General features: G+C 38.0%; 1 protein-coding gene across 11 annotated transcripts in view; it reads left to right on the plus strand.

The window, feature by feature from the left end:
• The window catches only part of LOC149843588 (uncharacterized), a 94,597-nt gene that overhangs the window by 24,334 nt on the left and 49,623 nt on the right, over positions 1 to 20,640 (plus strand). For 9 of the 11 annotated variants that reach the window (XR_016430906.1, XR_016430907.1, XR_016430908.1 and 6 more), the window contains exons 2-3: positions 11,568 to 11,605; positions 11,750 to 11,772. The exons of 1 other annotated variant lie outside the window; for it this stretch is intronic. Coding sequence is in view for 6 of the 10 variants with exons in the window: in XM_089999939.1 (XP_089856065.1) it covers positions 11,568 to 11,605; positions 11,750 to 11,772 (61 nt within the window). In the remaining 4 variants the exon portion in view is untranslated. Of the gene's footprint in view, positions 1 to 11,567; positions 11,606 to 11,718; positions 11,773 to 20,640 lie in introns of all 11 variants that reach the window. One more of the 11 variants, XM_089999945.1, reaches the window with a different exon arrangement.

Genomic DNA, 20,640 nt, shown 5'->3' on the forward strand with positions numbered 1-20,640 from the left:
TACATTTTGAGTATAAATAGAATGATACAAAGGGGGAGAAGAATTCTGCGCCCCTACTTTATCTCTCCTCTCTTCCTCTCTCTCAGGTTTTCCTATTTCCCTCTCTATCTCTCTCTTTTGTTACAGCCCAAATATATCAAAATCTTACATGGTATCTGTTAAAATGTAAAACTGTACATATATGTATATATAATAATATTATATTATTATATATATAAATACATTTTTAATTTCTTTCTTTTATGTATTTTTTTTCCTTTATTTTTATTTTTTGTCTTTATGTCATCTAGTTCAGTTTGAACTAGAATGACTGTTGCTAGTCAAGTCCTGTCCAGACTTGACTAGCAATAGAGCTGTTGGACTGACACAGTCCAACAACTCTTAATAGAGCTGTTGGACTGACACATTCCAACAGCTCTAAATAGAGCTGTTGGACTGTGCCCAACAGCTCTATTGAGTCCTCTTTCAGCTGTGTATATAAAGGGGTGCAGCCCCTCTTGTATTTCACTCCAATGCTTCTTAAGCAATTGGTTTTTCATATCAATAAAGAATACATTTTTATTTTTATTTTGTTTCCAGTTATACCCTTTTTAAGGGTTATGCTTTAGTGTCATTCTTGACACTTGCTCTTGTTAATCAAAGCTCGTGTTTCGAAGATCCCCATTTCATTTCATGGTATCAGAGCCGCGGAAGTACTAAATCTTGAGGAAAAGCTGCCTCGGTTTTCGTGCCCGTTTGCAAAAGTGTTCGCCACTTGAAGAGAAGTGTTTTATCACTTCATTGGAGAAGATTTCACATCTTGTTGTATTGTTTTTTTTTTCTTTCTTTCTCATTTTCCTTCTTGTTTCTCTTCTATCCCTATTCTTTCTCTCCTTGTAATCGATGGATGACAATGATAAAGTCACCATCATGCCTATGAAACTAAGCGATACGAACTATGTAACATGGGCTTCAATCATGAAGCACCATATATGGGGAAAAGGCTTATGGGGGATTGTGGATGGTTCCGATTCGGAACCTAAGCTATCTCTTACTAAAAAGGAGGGAGATAAAGACGTCCCTCTATCGGAAGAAGAGAAAATCAAGGCTATTGCCTCATACGAGAAGAAATGGAAAGAATGGAGAATATCTCATGCGAAGATAATGTCATGGCTTATCAATAGCGTTGACATTAAAAAATGCTCAAGTCTTGCCAAATTTGATCATGCCGCTAAGGCATGGGAATACCTTAAGAATATGTATTCCCTTAAAGATATTGCACACGTGTGCAACCTCCAAGAAAAAGTTCGAATGATGACACAAGGAGACAAAACTATTCGTGAATATTACAATGGGTTGTCCGAACTTTGGGAAGAACTTTCCCTTTTAGAACCAAAGTGGCATTGTGCCGAAGACATCGAGCTTCGTCAGAAACAACTCGATGTTGAACATTTTTACCAGTTTATCACTGGATTAAGGCCGGAATTTGAAACCACTAAATCGGCCCTACTTCACCGGGGAAAAATTCCTTCTATTGTGGAAACTATTGAAGAGTTAACAATGGAAGAAAATCGTCTCCGGAAAGGTTCTTTAAAAATTGAAGATGATTCCGTTTTAGCCGTGTCTAGACCAGGGAATCATGTTCGATCATATAGGCCTCCTCACTTTAACCGACAAAATGGTGACTATGATAAGAAGAAAGTTATTTGTCATCACTGTCATGAACCGGGACACTACAGGCCATAATGTCCCAAACTTAAGGAGCTGAGAGAAAAAAGAGCTGCAATTGCTGGATCGGAGCCTAAAGATCAGGATGCACCAGTTTCCCTGGCCCAACTAATGGAGATCCTTCAGCCTCTCATCAAAGGTGCCTCTTCCTCATCTGAAGCTTCAACCGGCGCAGCAGCCTCATCTTTTTCTGATTTAGGTAAAATTTCTTGGCTTCTTGACTCTGGTGCATCTTTTCATATGACCCCAAATAATCAAAGTCTATCCAAATGTGTTAAAAATAAAACAAGTGTGTCAAAGGTCTTTACTGCTGATGGGACTTCTCTTAAAATAGAAGGAATAAGAGATTTTGAAAAAATTTATAAAACAAAATTTTTTTTTATTCCAGAAATTAGACATGTTCCCAAATTAAATTTAAATCTTTTATCTGTATCTCAAATTTCTGATTATGGGTGTAATATTTCTTTTTCTTCTCATGGTTGTTGGGTACAGGATCGCCAGTCAGGCAAGCTGATTGGGGAAGGCCATAGAGAAGGAGGACTCTATTACATGGATTTTTTGGAAATGCCGAAGAAAGTTTTTTGTTATAATATTCAAAAAATAGAGTTGGAACTGTGGCATAAGAGACTTGGTCACCCACATATAGCCAAAATCCAACATTTTCCAAATCTAGGGAAATTTTGTAACTCTGAATCATTTGATTGTAAAGATTGTATTCTCGGCAAAATGAAAAGATTACCATTTCAGAACAGAACCTTTTTCTCTTCAAGACCACTTGAATTAATACACTCGGATGTTTGGGGTCCTGCACCAGTAATTTCTAAAGGAGGATTTGTTTACTATGTTATTTTTGTCGATGATTTCTCCCGACATACGTGGATGTACTTTCTCAAACATAAGTCTGAAGTATTTTCATACTTTCAAACTTTTCATAATATGGTTAAAAACAAATTTCAAAATGATATTACTATTTTTCGCACAGATTCAGGGGGAGAGTTTTTATCCACAGATTTTCAAAATTATCTTAAATTGCATGGCATCACACATCAAAGATCTTGTCCTTATACACCTCAACAAAATGGACTGGCAGAACGAAAACATCGTCATATTATAGAAACCACTAGAACTTTATTAATAGCAAATCAAGTCCCTAAAGACTTTTGGGCAGAAGCTGCCTTAACTGCCACCTATCTCATTAATAGGATGCCATCTTCTTCGTTACAAAATATCACTCCCATTGAAAAACTTATGAACATTTCTCCAGACTACTCTAGATTAAGAATATTTGGGTGCAAATGTTTCATATTTACTGACAAAAATGATAAACTTTCCCCTCGTGCGATTCCCTGTGCCTTTTTAGGATATGCTGAAAACCAGAAAGGTTATAGATGTTTTGACTTCAAAAATAATAAACTATATGTGTCTAGAAATGTTTCCTTTCTTGAAAAGGAGAGCTTCTTTGATTTTAGAAAATTAAAAGACGTCACTGAGTACTCCTTTTTGCTAGATCTAACATCAACATCTGATGAATATGACCTTGATTGTAACTTTGATGATGATCCAAGAATTATTGATCTTAATGTTGAAAATGAAGAAGTTCATAGAGATACTAGTATTCAATATTCCAGGCGACAAGAGTCTAATACTCCATGTGCACTTGAGAAATATTCTAACATTCCAACTAGACAATCATCCCGAATCTCGAGGCCTCCAGAAAAGTTTGTATCATACGAGTCTTTCTCACCCACATATAGGGCAGTTATTGCATTAATTCACTCATATGAAGAACCATCCACATATTTTCAAGCAAAAAATGATATCAAATGGATAGAAGCCATGAAAGTTGAATTAGATGCACTTGAAAAGGCTTCTACATGGAATATTCAAGATCTTCCTCCAGGGAAGAAAACTATAGGATGTCGATGGGTTTATAAAATTAAAACCAAGAGTGATGGTACTCTTGAAAGATATAAAGCCCGTTTAGTAGCCAAAGGTTATGCCCAAGAATATGGGATTGATTATGAAGAAACCTTTGCTCCGGTGGCTCGTATGACTACTGTCTGAACCTTAATTGCCTTAGCTTCTATCAAAAAATGGTCTATTTTTCAAATGGATGTCAAAAATGCTTTTTTAAATGGAAAGCTAGTTGAAGAAGTATATATGGAACCCCCTCCTGGTCTAAGTATTCCTAAGGGTAAAGTCCTTCGCTTAGAAAAAGCTCTTTATGGACTTAAACAAGCACCAAAAGCTTGGTATGATAGGTTTAGTCGTGTTATGATTGATATTGGTTTTCAATTCTGTTTAACTGACACTGCTTTGTTTATTAAGAATTCTGATGCAGGAATCATTGTGCTTCTTCTTTATGTGGATGATATGATCATCACCGGAAGCGATAAACAGGGAGTTGAAACAATCAAAACACTTCTTAAATCTCATTTTGAAATGACTGATTTGGGCTTGTTGAGATATTTTTTAGGCATTGAAGTTGCTTATTCTCCTAGAGGATATTTATTATCTCAGACTAAATTTGCTTTTGATATTGTTTTCAGGTCTGGTATTACTGATGATAAGAAAGTTGACACTCCAGAAGTTGTTAATGTTAAAATGAAGATTGATGATGGAGAACTTCTTGCAGACCCTACTCCTTACAGACAGCTTGTCGGGGCACTTTCCTATCTATCCATTACCAGACCAGATATAGCACATGCTGTTCATACAGCAAGTCAATTTCAACATGCTCCTACTTCTGTTCATATGGGAGCAGTCATGCGTATTATCAGATACATCAAGTCCTCTCTTTCACGAGGACTTTTCTTATCTTCCTCCTCTTCTCTTGATTTAATTGCATATACTGATGCTGATTGGGGAGGTGATCCCAATAACAGACACTCAACCACTGGCTTTTGTGTCTTTTTAGGGGAATCATTAATCTCGTGGAGGTGTAAAAAGCAGCAGAAGGTATCTCTCTCATCCACCGAAGCTGAATACAGAGCCATGGCAACCACGACCATGAAAGTAGTTTGGCTCCGACGACTACTTGCTGACATGGGAGTTGAAGCAACAAAGGCTTCACAAATGTGTTGTGACAACAAAAGTGCGATCTACATTGCCAGTAAAAGAACATTCCACGAACGCACCAAACACATCGAAATGGATTGTCACTACGTCAGAGAGGAATATCTACACGGGATAATTGATCTGCCATATGTCACTTCAGAATATCAGTTAGCAGACCTCTTTACAAAGCCTCTCGCTGCTCCCCGATTTCACTTTCTCTTAGACAAACTTTCGCTCATTGTACCGTAAGTTTGAGGGGGAGTGTTAAAATGTAAAACTGTACATATATGTATATATAATAATATTATATTATTATATATATAAATACATTTTTAATTTCTTTCTTTTATGTATTTTTTTTCCTTTATTTTTATTTTTTGTCTTTATGTCATCTAGTTCAGTTTGAACTAGAATGACTGTTGCTAGTCAAGTCCTGTCCAGACTTGACTAGCAATAGAGCTGTTGGACTGACACAGTCCAACAACTCTTAATAGAGCTGTTGGACTGACACATTCCAACAGCTCTAAATAGAGCTGTTGGACTGTGCCCAACAGCTCTATTGAGTCCTCTTTCAGCTGTGTATATAAAGGGGTGCAGCCCCTCTTGTATTTCACTCCAATGCTTCTTAAGCAATTGGTTTTTCATATCAATAAAGAATACATTTTTATTTTTATTTTGTTTCCAGTTATACCCTTTTTAAGGGTTATGCTTTAGTGTCATTCTTGACACTTGCTCTTGTTAATCAAAGCTCGTGTTTCGAAGATCCCCATTTCATTTCAGTATCAGAGCAAGGTTTGGGCTGAAGACATATCGTGCGGGATCTCTCTCTTGATCGTAAGTTCCTCTCTCCCAAAATCCCTAAACCTCTCTCCTTCTTGTCGTGAATCCCTCTTTCTCCCAAATAACCCTATTTCTCTTCTTCTTCTTCTTTCTTACCGTGAAGATCTCCTTTTACTCCGAAAACACCATCTGTTTTTGTCTCTACTGTGCCCTAATTTCTGCCCTAATTTTCAATCCGCCCCTAATTTTCTCAAATTTTGCCCTAATTTTGCCCTAAATCCCAAATTCGTCTGATTTTATCTTAAATCCCTCTATGGCTGCCCTCTCTTCTAGCTTTCTTTCTCAACTTATCTCTCAAAAACTCAATCAAACCAATTATTTGACGTGGAAACGTCAAATCATCCCCTTTATCAAGAGTCATCGGCTTTATGGCCACATTGATGGCTCTCTTCCTGCACCACCTGAGTTCAATGTGACTGATGTGAAGAATGCTGCCGGGGAAGTTGAAAGCACATTAACTGAGCCTAATCCGGATTATGATACATGGACGGCACATGATCAAGCTCTTGTTGCTTATATTACATCAACCCTTTCAGATGAAGTGCTCGCAGGGATTGATGATGATCTCACTGCAATGGAGTTGTGGCAGGCCTTAGCCACAACATATTCCCAAATTTCTGAAGCCCGATTTCTTCAACTTAAGAGGCAATTTCAAGATTGCAAGCGTGGTACTAGATCAGTTTTGGAGTTTATGACTGAACTGAAGAATATTAGCGATCAACTGGCCATTGTGGGACACCCTATTAACGATAAAGACAAAGTTCAACAAGTCCTAAGTGGGTTGGGATCTGATTTCGATGTCTTCTGTACTGCTTTAGAGGTGTTGCCTTCCCTTCCCTCATTTGAAGATCTCAAGGCAAAACTGCTTCAACATGAAGCCAGCCGATTGCAATGTCAGGACTTATTGCCGCATGGTCAACACAATGTTCTTGTTACAAACACTTATTCTCATCCAGGGAATCGTGCTAGAGGGTTCCATGTGCAACCAGGGACGGGAAGAGGAATCCTTCCTACTCCTCAGGCTACCACACAGGGCAATATCCCACGGAGGATCCCTACTTGTTTTTATTGTAACAAAAAGGGACACATAAAGTCTGAGTGTTGGCACAATCCGCAGAACAAAGGCAAAGGGGTTCGACGCGATAACACGTAGACGAGTTCACATGTGCCAGGCAACCATATTCCTCCAGATGTGCAACAAATTCTTATGACTGCTATGTCCAAGATCAATTTTAAACAGAATGAGGAAGGAACTTGGTATGTGGACTCTGGTGCAACAACTCATGTGAGTGATAATGCAGGTAAACTTTCTAGTGCTCTCCCTTATTTAGCTCAAGGCTCAGTTGTTACAGGAGATGGATCCCATCATAAGATATCCCACATTGGAAATGCACAAGTGTCTTTGTCTCACTGTTCTTTACCCTTGAAAAATGTTCTAGTTGTTCCAAATATCAAGAAAAATATTATTTCTGTCTCTAAGCTTATTGATGATTCTAATTCCTCTGTTGAATTTACTCCATCTTCTGTTTATGTCAAGGATGCTCGAACCAAGAAGACATTCGCTGAGGGTGTTCGCAAGGGCAACATGTACGTTCTTGAGGAAGCTCCTACAGTGTCTTCGTCAAGTGTCTCTGTTCCGTCTTCTCCTAGTCCTCATCCTGTTGCTTTAACAGAGTATGATAGGTCATTCATTTGGCATGGCCGTTTAGGTCATTGCAGTCATTCTTTTATTCGTGATCTTGTTAAGAATGGGTTCATCCCCAAGTCCAGTCTGAGTCCTGCCAATAAGTCAGACATGTGCTCTAATTGTCATATTTGTAAGAGCCATGCCTTGCCTTTTCAGTTGATAAATAAACGAGCTTCCAAATTATTTGAGACAATATATTCTGATGTTTGGGGACCAGCTCCTCTTTCTTCTTCTTCTGGGAGCAAATATTATGTTGTTTTTATTGATTCTTACTCTCGATACACTTGGATTTATTTTATGAAGCATAAATCCGAAGTGTTTCACTTGTTTACTCAATTTCATGCCTTAGTCCGCAACAAATACTCCTCTAATATTGTGCATTTCCAATGTGATGGTGGGGGAGAATTTATCTCAAAAGAATTTACTGAGTACTTACTAAATCATGGGATCACTAGACAGATTTCCTGTCCACATACACCTCAACAAAATGGCATAGCAGAGAGAAAACACAGACATATAGTTGAATCTGCATTAAGCATGTTACATAATACTGGCATCCCCATGACTCTTTGGACTGAAGCTTTCCATACTGCCGTATATATCATCAATCGTTTGCCATTGTCATTACTTGAAGGAAACTCTCCATATTTCCTTTTACATCATGAACACCCTGATTACAATGTGCTGCGGGTTTTTGGGTGTATTTGTTATGTTCATGTTGATGTCTCTTTACGAAACAAATTTCAGGATAGGGCTATTATGTGCAGATTTATTGGTTATTCTGACAGTTATAAAGGGTATAGATGTTACAATCCCAAAACTGGGCGTGTACACATTTCCCGTCATGTTGTTTTTGATGAACTCAGATTCAAGGACTCGACAGACACACTTGTGGAATCCAATGCTGATCCTCAGTCTTATGATCCATGGCTAAGTGCTGAAATCTTATCTCCACAGGGTGATCCACATCAATCTTCGGCTCCAATATGTCATGACACTTCCTTTGCCTCATCCCAAGTTGATTCAGAACCATCCACATGTGATCCTCGACCATCTGGTTATTTTTCAGGGATGACTTATAGTAGAAGGCTTCCCTCTATCCGTGCTTCAGACACAACCGATGTTCTTCCACGCAGATCAGAACGGGTGAGACATCCAATTGACAGGTGGGTCAACTATGCCAATTTTTCTTTAGATTTTCAGATCTTTATGACAGAGGTGAACAAAAATGAGGAGCCCAAGAGTTATGATCAAGCCTCTCAAGATAGACGTTGGATTGATGCCATGAATGAGGAGATGTCTGCCTTGCATGAATGTCAAACTTGGGCTCTTGTTCCTCGACCAGACGTGAAAAATGTAGTGAGTTCCAAATGGGTTTATAAGATTAAATATAAACCCGATGGCAGTGTTGATCGATACAAAGCCCGTCTTGTTGCCAGAGGATTCACTCAACAGTATGGTGAGGATTATGATGAAACTTTCAGTCCAGTTGTCAAGATGGGGACAATACGAGTTATTCTTTCACTGGCAGTGTCACATGGATGGCCTTTATATCAGTTGGATGTGAAGAATGCATTTCTTCATGGCTATTTGAAAGAAGAAGTATATATGGAGCAACCTCCAGGGTATGCATCAAGTGATCCTACTCAATGGGTTTGCAAACTACAGAAGTCATTATATGGGCTCAAACAAGCATCTAGATCATGGTTTGACAGGTTCTCTCTCCATATTCAGCAGGCTGGTTTCACTCGAAGCGCTCTTGATCATTCTTTATTCTTATATCGGTCAGGTGAAACTGTAACTTGGCTTCTCATATATGTGGATGATATAGTACTCACGGGAAACTCTTCCTCTCATATCGCTCATGTTAAAGAGGTCCTACAAGAGGCTTTTAAAATGAAAGATCTTGGCGAGCTACGATACTTCTTGGGGGTTGAACTTGATAGAAAAGATAATGAGATGACTCTCACTCAACATAAGTATGCTCTTGACATATTAAACAAGGCAGGGATGTCGCAGTGCAAACCCATAAATACTCCCAGTGTTCTTAACTCCAAGTTGCGTGCTCTTGATGGAAGTGATGCATATCCTAATCCTCGGTTTTATCGAAGTATTGTTGGCATGTTGCAATACCTCACTTTTACCCGTCCTGACATAGTATATGCAGTGAACCAGGTCTCTCAATTCATGCATGCTCCCACAGAAGAGCATATGGAAGCAGTTAAGCGGATTTTACGCTATCTTAAAGCTACTATTGGAGATGGCCTCGTTTACACAAGGTCCTCAAATGTCTTGGATGAACATCATCTTTATACCTATACTGATGCTGACTGGGGGGGTGATCCAGATGAGAGACGGTCTGTTTCGGGTTATTGTGTTTTTCTTGACTCCAATCTCGTCTGTTGGAGTAGCAAAAGACAACGGGCCATTTGCAAGTCAAGCACAGAAGCAGAATATAGAGCCATGGCTGCCGGCACTGTTGAAGTTGCATGGTTACGACACCTCCTTGGAGAACTCTTACTTCCCATTGCCAGCTCCTCCTTCCTTTGTGATAATCAGAGTGCTATTAAAATGGCTTTCAATCCCATCTCTCACAGTCGTACCAAGCACATAGAGATTGATCAACATTTCATTCGTCAAAAGGTTGAAGACGGGGTCATTTCTCCAACATATATTCCTACATCACAACAGGTGGCAGACTTGTTTACTAAAGGACTTACAGGCGAGCACTTATGGACTTTGAAGAACAAGTTGTGCATGATTCATCCCCATGCCCAACTTGAGGGGGGCTGTTAAGAAGACACATTTGGATTGGATCAGATCTTGATCCAATCCATAACACCGCCTAAGGCACGCGCCTCTAGGCGGTGGCATACTTGTAATTACATTCTTTTTTATTATGTATTTTGTAAAATGTACATTTTGAGTATAAATAGAATGATACAAAGGGGGAGAAGAATTCTGCGCCCCTACTTTATCTCTCCTCTCTTCCTCTCTCTCAGGTTTTCCTATTTCCCTCTCTATCTCTCTCTTTTGTTACAGCCCAAATATATCAAAATCTTACACTTCTGACATAAAGCAAAGAATTATGTGAAAATATCTAGTCATCTCTCTCTCTCTCTTGTAGTTAGCTTGGTTCTTGGGAGTTTCTTTGTTCTCATTTTGTAGGAACTGGCCAAATTTTTGAAGATGATTTCTGCCCTTCAGAAACTTATTTAATAACTCAAGCAGGAAATATTTGCTACTTCAAAGATTTTTTGATACTCTATGCTATAAATTCTATGTGTATTTATTGGCTTCTGGGTTGCGGAATCTAGGGGTGGAAGCAGGTATGACATGGTTGTGGCTGTGGCTGTGGCTGAATCAATAATTGCGTAGCTTTTAGTCATTATTATCAGCCACTTCTTATGTTCTAGACTCGACCATAATCTGAGTGATATCATGTTTCTCATTGATATTCTACCTGCTTTTGAAATGGATTATGGGCATATATTGGATTACCATATGTAGGAAATTTGGTCTGTGGTTTAGATCCTGATTGGACTCAACCTGCTCAATAGTCTTGGATTAGGAAGTGCTGCTGTTGGAAGTTAAACTGTTGAAGAGACCTTGGAAATTGCAAAGGTTGTGATACTCTGCCAGTTTCCAGACTCCTAAAATTATTAGCTGTTCAAACTTAGGCCGCCTTCAAAATAAGACCAAATACTTGCAATTCCAAACAGATCACCCATTGTGATTCTTTCTCATACCTAATCTAATGTTCAGTAGCTGATACATAATAAACTTAAATTAAATCCTAATCATGTCATGTCAAGTAGATGCTGTCTTGCAACATGTAGACTGTACATATGAAAGCAAATTGCTTTTGTGGCAATTTGATCTGCCTTTTACCTCAATGTCTATCACATATGAGAACGTCTTCTATCTTAGTTGGCTACAAAGTGTTTTGCAGTCATTAGGTTTGTTAACCACACATAATATACTGACACTGGGTTTTGGTGTTCTAAATTGTGCTCAGGTGGCATATATATAAATATTGTATCCGGTTTATTTTTTGTTGCTTTACATTATACATATTTGTTTTAACATGGAGCTTGTTTATACTTCTGCTCCATATGCTTTACAATACTTATAAAGTGCTCCATATGATTTACAAGATTTTTACACTAGGCATGTTGAATTTCCGCCTTCTTTATTTTCATTCTCCATCTGCATTTATTGATTGATGAGTGAAATTGTGGCTGGAGTCATTTATTTGTTTATACTTTGGTCACAGCTATGCTTGAAGTTTATAGACACAGAGCAGTTTCAGAGGTATGCTAGCTGCTTCCACGTTCAATTGAAGCCAACAATTGTGATCATTTGCGGTTATTCATTTATATCTTTTATCATATATCTTGTTTGTGCTTATGTTGGTTGTGATGTAGAAATTTGAGATGAACTTTCTTTGAACTGCAGGCTGCGTGATCTAAAGCAACTTGGTAAGATTGTTTTTTTCCATGTTATTTCTTCTATAGTAACGTAATATCTCATAAATTTTACCGATATTTTAAAGTTTGAAAATACATTTTTTAATTAAATAATTATATTTATGTCTGAAAATAATAAATTATTATATATGGGCTGACGTCAATATGGGTCTGGACATGGTCTAGGGCCCATTGACGAGATCCATATATGAAATGTAACACCTGCAAATTTTATTCACTTTAACTTTTAAATTCAAGCGAAATTCAAGTTAAATTCAGGCAAAATTCAAGAGTTTAAGTGGAACTAAGAGTCTAGTTAGATCCATTATGAGTTGTAGATCTTGTAGGAGATTCAATTTGGCGATTTTGGATATGAGTTGGTTCAAAAAATGTGTTTTTCAAATTAGACCGACCTCTATTTTGGATTTTTTTCACTTGGATAGGAGTTGACCAACCTATATATATAAGTTGACGTCATTATGGATCTGGACATGGTCCAAGATCCATATTGACTAGTACCCATGTATGGGCTAAAATCCAAATGGATTTGGATTTGGGTCATGGGTCCAACTTAGACCCATAATCCATCCATAAACTTTTAAAATATAGAGGAATTTAAAACTTTAATTTAAAAGAAAAAAATATATAAGTATATATATATATTAAAAAGTAGTTATGATAGGGTAGAGTTCTACCTTTGGTAGAACTCTATCCCAAACCTATTTCACAGGGATTCGGCTAGCAGGGTGCCGCACCCGCGTTGACGCGACGCGGGTGCAGTCAACGCACCCAGGGTCATTTTGGTTCAATTTTTCGGTCTTAAATTTTTTTTTTTGCCAAGATTTTTTTTTAGCTATTTAATGGAAGTCATGCTCAGGATCTTGGAGACTTCTCCATTCCTTTTCATGAGATGAATCGTGACTTCATGCGCAAGATTCAAAAGAAAGAAATTGCAGAGACTTTAAAGAAAATGAAATCAAGAAGGGCAGTTGGGCCCGATGGTATACCTATCGAGGATTGAAAATGCTTGGGTGAGAAAGGTTTAGAATGGTTGACAAATCTTTTTAACAAGATTTGGCGGACAAATAAGATGTCTAATGACTGGAGGAAGAGTACTTTGGTGCCTCTATATAAGAATAAGGGTGATATACAAGATTGCACAAACTATCGTGGTATAAAACTCATGAGTCTTACTATGAAACTTTGAGAGAGGGTGATTGAGTATAGGTTGAGAAAGGTTGTCATGATATTGGAGAATCAATTTGGTTTTATGCCTGAAAGATCAACTATGAAAGCTATACATCTTTTTAGACAACTTATTGAGAGATATAAAGAGAGGAACAAAGATTTGCATATGGTTTTTATTGATTTGGAGAAGGCATACGATAGAGTACCTAGGGATGTTCTCTGGTGGACAATGATGAAGAAAGGTGTTTCTCTGAAGTACATTAGTATAATTACAGATATGTACGAAGGAGTAGTAACCAATGTCCGCACTTATGGAGGGGTGACAACCAATTTTCCTATAACGGTTGGGTTACATCAAGGATCTGCATTAAGCCCTTTCCTATTTGCTATAGTGATGGATGAGCTTACGAGATCAATTCAAGAAAATGTATTATGGTGTATGTTGTTTGCTGATGATATTGTTTTGATTGATTAGTCTAGAGCTGGGGTTAATGCTAAGTTAGAATTATGGAGACATACATTGGAAGCAAGAGGTTTTAAATTGAGTAAGAGTAAGACAGAATATATGGAATGTCGGTTTAGTAAGCAACGAAGTAGTGATGAGTGTGTAGTGAAGCTTGGTGAGCAAGAAATACCGGTGGATGTCTGTTTCAAATATTTGGGATCTATCATTCAAAAGTATGGAGAAATTGATGGAGATGTAAATCATAGTATAAAGGTTGGGTGGATGAAATGAAAAAGTGCAACTGGAGTGTTGTGCGATCGTAGAATACCATTGCGGTTGAAGGGAAAGTTTTATAGGACGACAATTAGGCCTGCTTTACTATATGGTACGGAATGTTGGGCTGCCAAGAGACATCATATTCAAAAAATGAGTGTAGCGGAGATGCGTATGCTTAGATGCAACAACAACAACAACAACTACGCCTTCATCCCAAAACAATTGGGGTCGGCGATATGAACCAACAAAGAAAATCATTATGGGTCTTCCACATGAATCCTTCTCCTCCATTCATTTCTATCCAATGCCATGTCCTCGGTGAGGTTCAAAGCATTCATATCTTTTCTTATCACCTCCATCCATGTCTTCCTAGGCCTACCCCGACCTCTTTTAACTAATATATTTTCCCATTTCTCCATCCTTCTAACTGGAGCATCATTAGGCCTTCGTCGAATATGTCCAAACCACCGTAAACGATTCTCTCTCATCTTATTTTCAATGGGTGCAACGCCTACCTTCTTACGTATCTCCTCGTTCCGAATCTTATCTTTTATTGTATTTCCACACATCCATCTCAGCATACGCATCTCAGCTACACTCATTTTTTGAATATGATGTCTCTTGGCAGCCCAACATTCCGTACTATATAGTAAAGCGGGCCTAATAGTTGTCCTATAAAACTTTTCCTTCAACCGCAATGGCATTCTACGATCACACAACACTCCAGTTGCACTCTTCCATTTAATCCATCCAACCTTTATCCTATGATTTACATCTCCATCAATTTCTCCATACTTTTGAATGATAGATCCCAAATATTTGAAAGAATCATCCACCGGTATTTTGTGCTCACCAAGCTTCACTACACTCCCATCACTACTTCGTTGCTTACTAAATCGACATTCTATGTATTCTGTCTTACTCTTACTCAACTTAAAACCTCTTGCTTCCAATGTCTGTCTCCATAATTCTAACTTAGCATTAACCCCATCTCTAGACTCATCAATCAAAACAATATCATCAGCAAACAACATACACCACGGCACATTTTCTTGAATTGATCTCGTAAGCTCATCCATCACTATAGCAAATAGGAAAGGGCTTAAAGCAGATCCTTGATGTAACCCAACCGTTATGGGAAAATTGGTTGTCACCCCTCCACAAGTGCGGACATTGGTTATTACTCCTTTATACATATCTTTAATTATACTAATGTACTTGAGAGAAACACCTTTCTTCATCATTGTCGACCAGAGAACGTCCCTAGGTACTCTATCGTATGCCTTCTCCAAATCAATAAAAACCATATGCAAATCTTTGTTCCTCTCTCTATTTCTCTCAATAAGTTGTCTAAGAAGATGTATAGCTTCAATAGTTGATCTTCCAGGCATAAAACCAAATTGATTCTCCGATATCATGACAACCTTCCTCAACCTAGACTCAATCACCCTCTCCCAAAGTTTCATAGTATGACTCATGAGTTTTATACCACGATAGTTTGTGCAATCTTGTATATCACCCTTATTCTTATATAGAGGCACCAAAGTACTCTTCCCCCACTCATTAGGCATTTTATTTGTCCGCCAAATCTTGTTAAAAAGATTTGTCAACCATTCTAAACCTTTCTTTCCCAAGCATTTCCAAGCCTCGATAGGTATACCATCTGGGCCAACTGCCCTTCTTGATTTCATTTTCTTCAAAGCCTCTGCAATTTCTTTCTTTTGAATCTTTCGCATGAAGTCACGATTCATCTCATTAAAAGGAATTGAAAATTCTCCAAGATTCTGAGCATGACTTTCATTAAATAGCTTATCAAAATAATTTTTCCATCTCTCCTTAATCTCCTCATCTTTGACTAAAACCCTTTGTGTTTCATCTTTGATACATCTAACCATACCCAGATCCCTCGATTTCCTATCTCTCATCTTTGCTAGCCTATAAATATCTTTCTCACCCTCTTTGGTATCCAACTTGTCATAAACCTCTTTATATACCTTATCCCTCGCGTTCCGAACTACTTTTTTAGCTTCCTTCTTTGCTATCATATACTTCTCCAAATTCTCATTATCACGATTTTTACTTAGATTTCTATAACACTCTCTTTTAACCTTAATAGCTAATTTGACATCCTCGTTCCACCACGATGTATCCTTACCTAGCGGTGCACCGCCTTTAGACTCACCCAATACCTCCTTAGCCACCTTTCTCATGCCACCCACTATCTTATTCCACATAGATTCTGAATCCTCCTCGAGACACCAATCATCTTCCTTAACTACCCGCTCTACAAACATTCCTTGTTTAGCTTCTTTCAGTGCCCACCACTTAATTCTAGGATTTATCATATGTCTATCCCTTTTGCGGTATTGTCTAATTCTAAGATCTAAAATTAAGACTCTATGTTGTGTAGCTACACTTTCTCCCGGTATAACCTTACAATCGATGCAACAACCCCTATCTCTCTTTTTAAGTAGGAAAAAATCTACCTGACTCGTATTAACCCCACTTTTAAATGTTACTAGGTGAGACTCTCTCTTCTTAAACCAAGTGTTTGCTAAGATCATATCATAGGACAAACCAAAATCTAAAATCCTTTCTCCACTTTCGTTTCTTTCTCCTATACCATAGCCTCCATGGATGCTCTCAAATCCATCCCTACTAATGCCTACATGCCCATTAAGGTCACCGCCGATGAAAAGCCTTTCTCCATAAGATATCCCTTGTACTACTCCATCTAAATCTTCCCAAAATTGACGCTTAATGGAATCATCTAAACCTACTTGAGGTGCATAAACACTAATAATATTAATAATATTTGTACCTAATACTAATTTAATAAGTAAAATCCTATCACCCTTCCTACGGACCTCAACTACATTATCTATAAACTCACGACTCATAACAATCCCTACTCCATTCCTATTCCTATTTATTCCTGTATACCAAATCTTATATCCCCAAGGTTCTATCACTTTTGCTTTCTCACCTACCCATTTGGTCTCTTGTAGACATAAAATATCAATCTTTCTCCTACACATAACATCTACTAACTCTACCAACTTACCAGTTAAAGATCCTATGTTCCAAGTGGCTAACCTAATTTTATGGTCTTGGACTAACTTCTTTACCCCCACCCGTCCAACAAAGTGAGGGAACCCTTGCCTATTTGACACCACACCCGGGCGCCGGTGTGACGCGTCGCTTCCGGGCGACGACCTAGCAACCCTTGCCCATTTATCACTGCCTCCGGGCTTATAGAGTACAACACGTCGCTCAGTAGGGAACGCCCCAACGAAATTCTCATATTGGTTCATATTCATAGGGTATGATTAAGTTTTTATGCTGGCTGTCACGGGCCTACCGCAACCCTCCTCCTTTATCCAGGCTTGGGACCGGCAGTGTATAACTAAACAGTTATACAAAGGCGGAGTTATGCGTATGCTTAGATGGATGTGTGAAAATACAATAAAAGATAAAATTCAAAACGGGGAGATACATAAGAAGGTAGGCGTTGCATCTATTGAAAATAAGATGAGAGAGAATCGTTTACGGTGGTTTGGACATATTTGGCGAAGGCCTAATGATGCTCCGGTTAGAAGGATGGAGAAATGAGAAAATATCTTAGTTAAAAGAGGTCAGGGTAGGCCTAAGAAGACTTGGATGGAGATGATAAGAAAGGATATGAATGCTTTGAACCTCACCGAAGACATGACATTGGATAGAAATGATTAGAGGAGAAGGATTCATGTGGAAGACCCCGAATGATTTTCTTTTTTGGTTCATATCGCCGACCCCAATTGTTTTGGGATGAAGGCGTAGTTGTTGTTGTTGTAATATATGTCACAGGGATTCTCCAACTAGGTGTCGCACCCGCACCCGATGCGGTCAACCTAACCCTGGGTGCAGTCAACGCACTTAGGGTCATTTATGTCCAACTTTTGGACTTTATATATATATATATATATATATATATATATATATATATATATACATATTTTATATTTTTGCCGCACCCCCGCACCCGGGTTTTTTGGAAGTGCCGCATCCCCGCACTCGCACTCGCACCCATGTGACATAGCCCCAAACACATCTAGAAGGAGGGGGTGTCAACCCCTAGAAGACCCTTCTTCTATAAAGAGAGAGGCTAAGCCTCTCTCTCTCAAAAATGTTAGAAGAAAAAAAAAAGAGAAAGAGAGGGAGGAAAAGAGGAAAAAAAAAGAAGTGAGAGAAAGAGAGAGAGAGAGAAAGGAAAAAAGAAGAGAGAAAGAGAGAGAGAGAGGGAGAGAAAAAAGGAGAAAAAAAGAGATGGGCGTCACCTTCTTATTCTATTCTTTTTGTATATTTTCATCCAAGTAAGGTACGAGTTCCTCTCTTTTTCCAATAGAACGAGGGTTTAGCATGTCTTAAATCGTATGTGTTTAAGGGCTGAATATGTCTGCAAATTTCTATATGTATATACTTTGTATTTTTTATATTCTTGATGCTAAAAATTGATTTTCTCCATCCTTGAATATGTCTGTAAATTTCTGCATGTATGTACTATGTATTTTTTATGTTCTTGATGCTAAAAATTGATTTTCTACATCTCTGAACATGTCTGCAAATTTCTGCATGTGTATTCCATGTATTTTTTGTGTTCTTGATGCGTAAATCCAAATTTTTGCTTCTATGAATAGGTCTACAATTTTATGCATGCATACCATATATTTTTATCGTTCTTGATGCTTAAATTCAAGTTTTTTCATTCCTAATCATGTCTGAAAATTTTTGCATGCATACCATGAATATTTTTATCGTTCTTGATGCTTAAACCCAAGTTTTTGCATCCCTAATCCTATCTGAAGATTTCTGCATGCATATCATGTATATTTTTATCTTTTTTGATGCTTAAATTCAAATTTCTGTATTCCTGAACTTGTCTGCAAATTCCTACATGTATATTCCATGTATTTTTGTGTTTTTGATTGGATTTACAGCATATATGGTGTACAGACATGTGCTGGCTGCGTTCTTGATGAGATTCACATCAACATATATTTTCATATATATATATATGTTGTCTGCATCATAAACAGATTCACAACATATATTTGCGTATATATATGTTGTCTGTGTCATAAACAGACTTGCAGCATATATATATATATATATATATATATATATGCAGTCTAAGTCATTGTAGAGCAGGTAGTTAAGGAAGTTGATTGGTGTCTCGAGGAGGATTCAGAATCAATGTGGAATAAGATAGCGGGTGGTATGAGAAAAGTAGCTAAGGAGGTATTGGGTGAGTCTAAAGGCGGTGCACCACTAGGTAAGGATACATCATGGTGGAACGAGGATGTCAAATTAGCTATTAAGGTTAAAAGAGAGTGTTATAGAAATCTAAGTAAGAGTCGTGATAATGAGAATTTGGAGAAGTATATGATAGCAAAGAAGGAAGCTAAAAAAGTTGTTCGAAACGCGAGGGCTAAGGTATATAAGGAGGTTTATGACAAGTTGGATACCAAAGAAGGCGAGAAGGATATTTATATGCTTGCAAAGATGAGAGATAGGAAATCGAAGGATTTGGGTATGGTTAGATGTATCAAAGATGAAACGCAAAGGGTTTTAGTCAAAGATGAGGAGATTAAGGAGAGATGGAAAGATTATTTTGATAAGCTATTTAATGATAGTCATGCTCAAGATCTTGGAGACTTCTCCATTCCTTTTCATGAGATAAATCGTGACTTCATGCGCAAGATTCAAAAGAAAGAAATTGCAGAGGCTTTGATGAAAATGAAATCAAGAAGGGCAGTTGGCCCAGATGGTATACCTATCGAGGCTTGGAAATGCTTGGGAGAGAAAGGTTTAGAATGGTTGACAAATCTTTTTAACTTGATTTGGCGAACAAATAAGATGCCTAATGAGTGGAGGAAGAGTACTTTGGTGCCTTTATATAAGAATAAGGGTGATATACAAGATTGCACAAACTATCGTGGTATAAAACTCATGAGTCATACTATGAAACTTTGGGAGAGGGTGATTGAGTCTAGGTTGAGGAAGGTTGTCATGATATCGGAGAATAAATTTGGTTTTATGCCTGGAAGATCAACTATGGAAGCTATACATCTTCTTAGACAACTTATTGAAAGATATAGAGAGAGGAACAAAGATTTGCATATGGTTTTTATTGATTTAGAGAAGGCATACGATAGAGTACCTAGGGACGTTCTCTGGTGGACAATGATGAAGAAAGGTGTTTCTCTGAAGTACATTAGTATAATTAAAGATATGTATGAAGGAGTAGTAACCAATGTCCGCACTTGTGGAGGGGTGACAACCAATTTCCCGATAACGGTTGGGTTACATCAAGGATCTGCTTTAAGCCCTTTCCTATTTGCGATAGTGATGGATGAGCTTACGAGATCAATTCAAGAAAATGTACCGTGGTGTATGTTGTTTGCTGATGATATTGTTTTGATTGATGAGTCTAGAGCTGGGGTTAATGCTAAGTTAGAATTATGGAGACAGACATTGGAAGCTAGAGGTTTTAAGTTGAGTAAGAGTAAGACTGAATATATGGAATGTCAGTTTAGTAAGCAACGAAGTAGTGATGGGAGTGTAGTGAAGCTTGGTGAGCAAGATATACCGGTGAATGATTATTTCAAATATTTGGGATCCATCATTCAAAAGTATGGAGAAATTGATGGAGATGTAAATCATAGGATAAAGGTTGGGTGGATGAAATGGAAAAGTGCTACTGGAGTGCTGTGCGATCATAGAATGCCATTGCGGTTGAAGGGAAAGTTTTATAGGACGACTATTAGACCCGCTTTACTATATGGTACGGAATGTTGGGCTGCCAAGAGACATCATATTCAAAAAATGAGTGTAGCTGAGATGCGGATGCTTAGATGGATGTGTGGAAATACAATAAAAGATAAGATTCGGAACCAAGAGATACGTAAGAAGGTAGGTGTTGCACCCATTGA

Source organism: Nuphar pumila, chromosome 3 (genome assembly GCF_984573655.1).
Source record: "Nuphar pumila chromosome 3, dmNupPumi1.hap1.1, whole genome shotgun sequence".
Classification (NCBI taxonomy): Eukaryota; Viridiplantae; Streptophyta; class Magnoliopsida; order Nymphaeales; family Nymphaeaceae; genus Nuphar; species Nuphar pumila.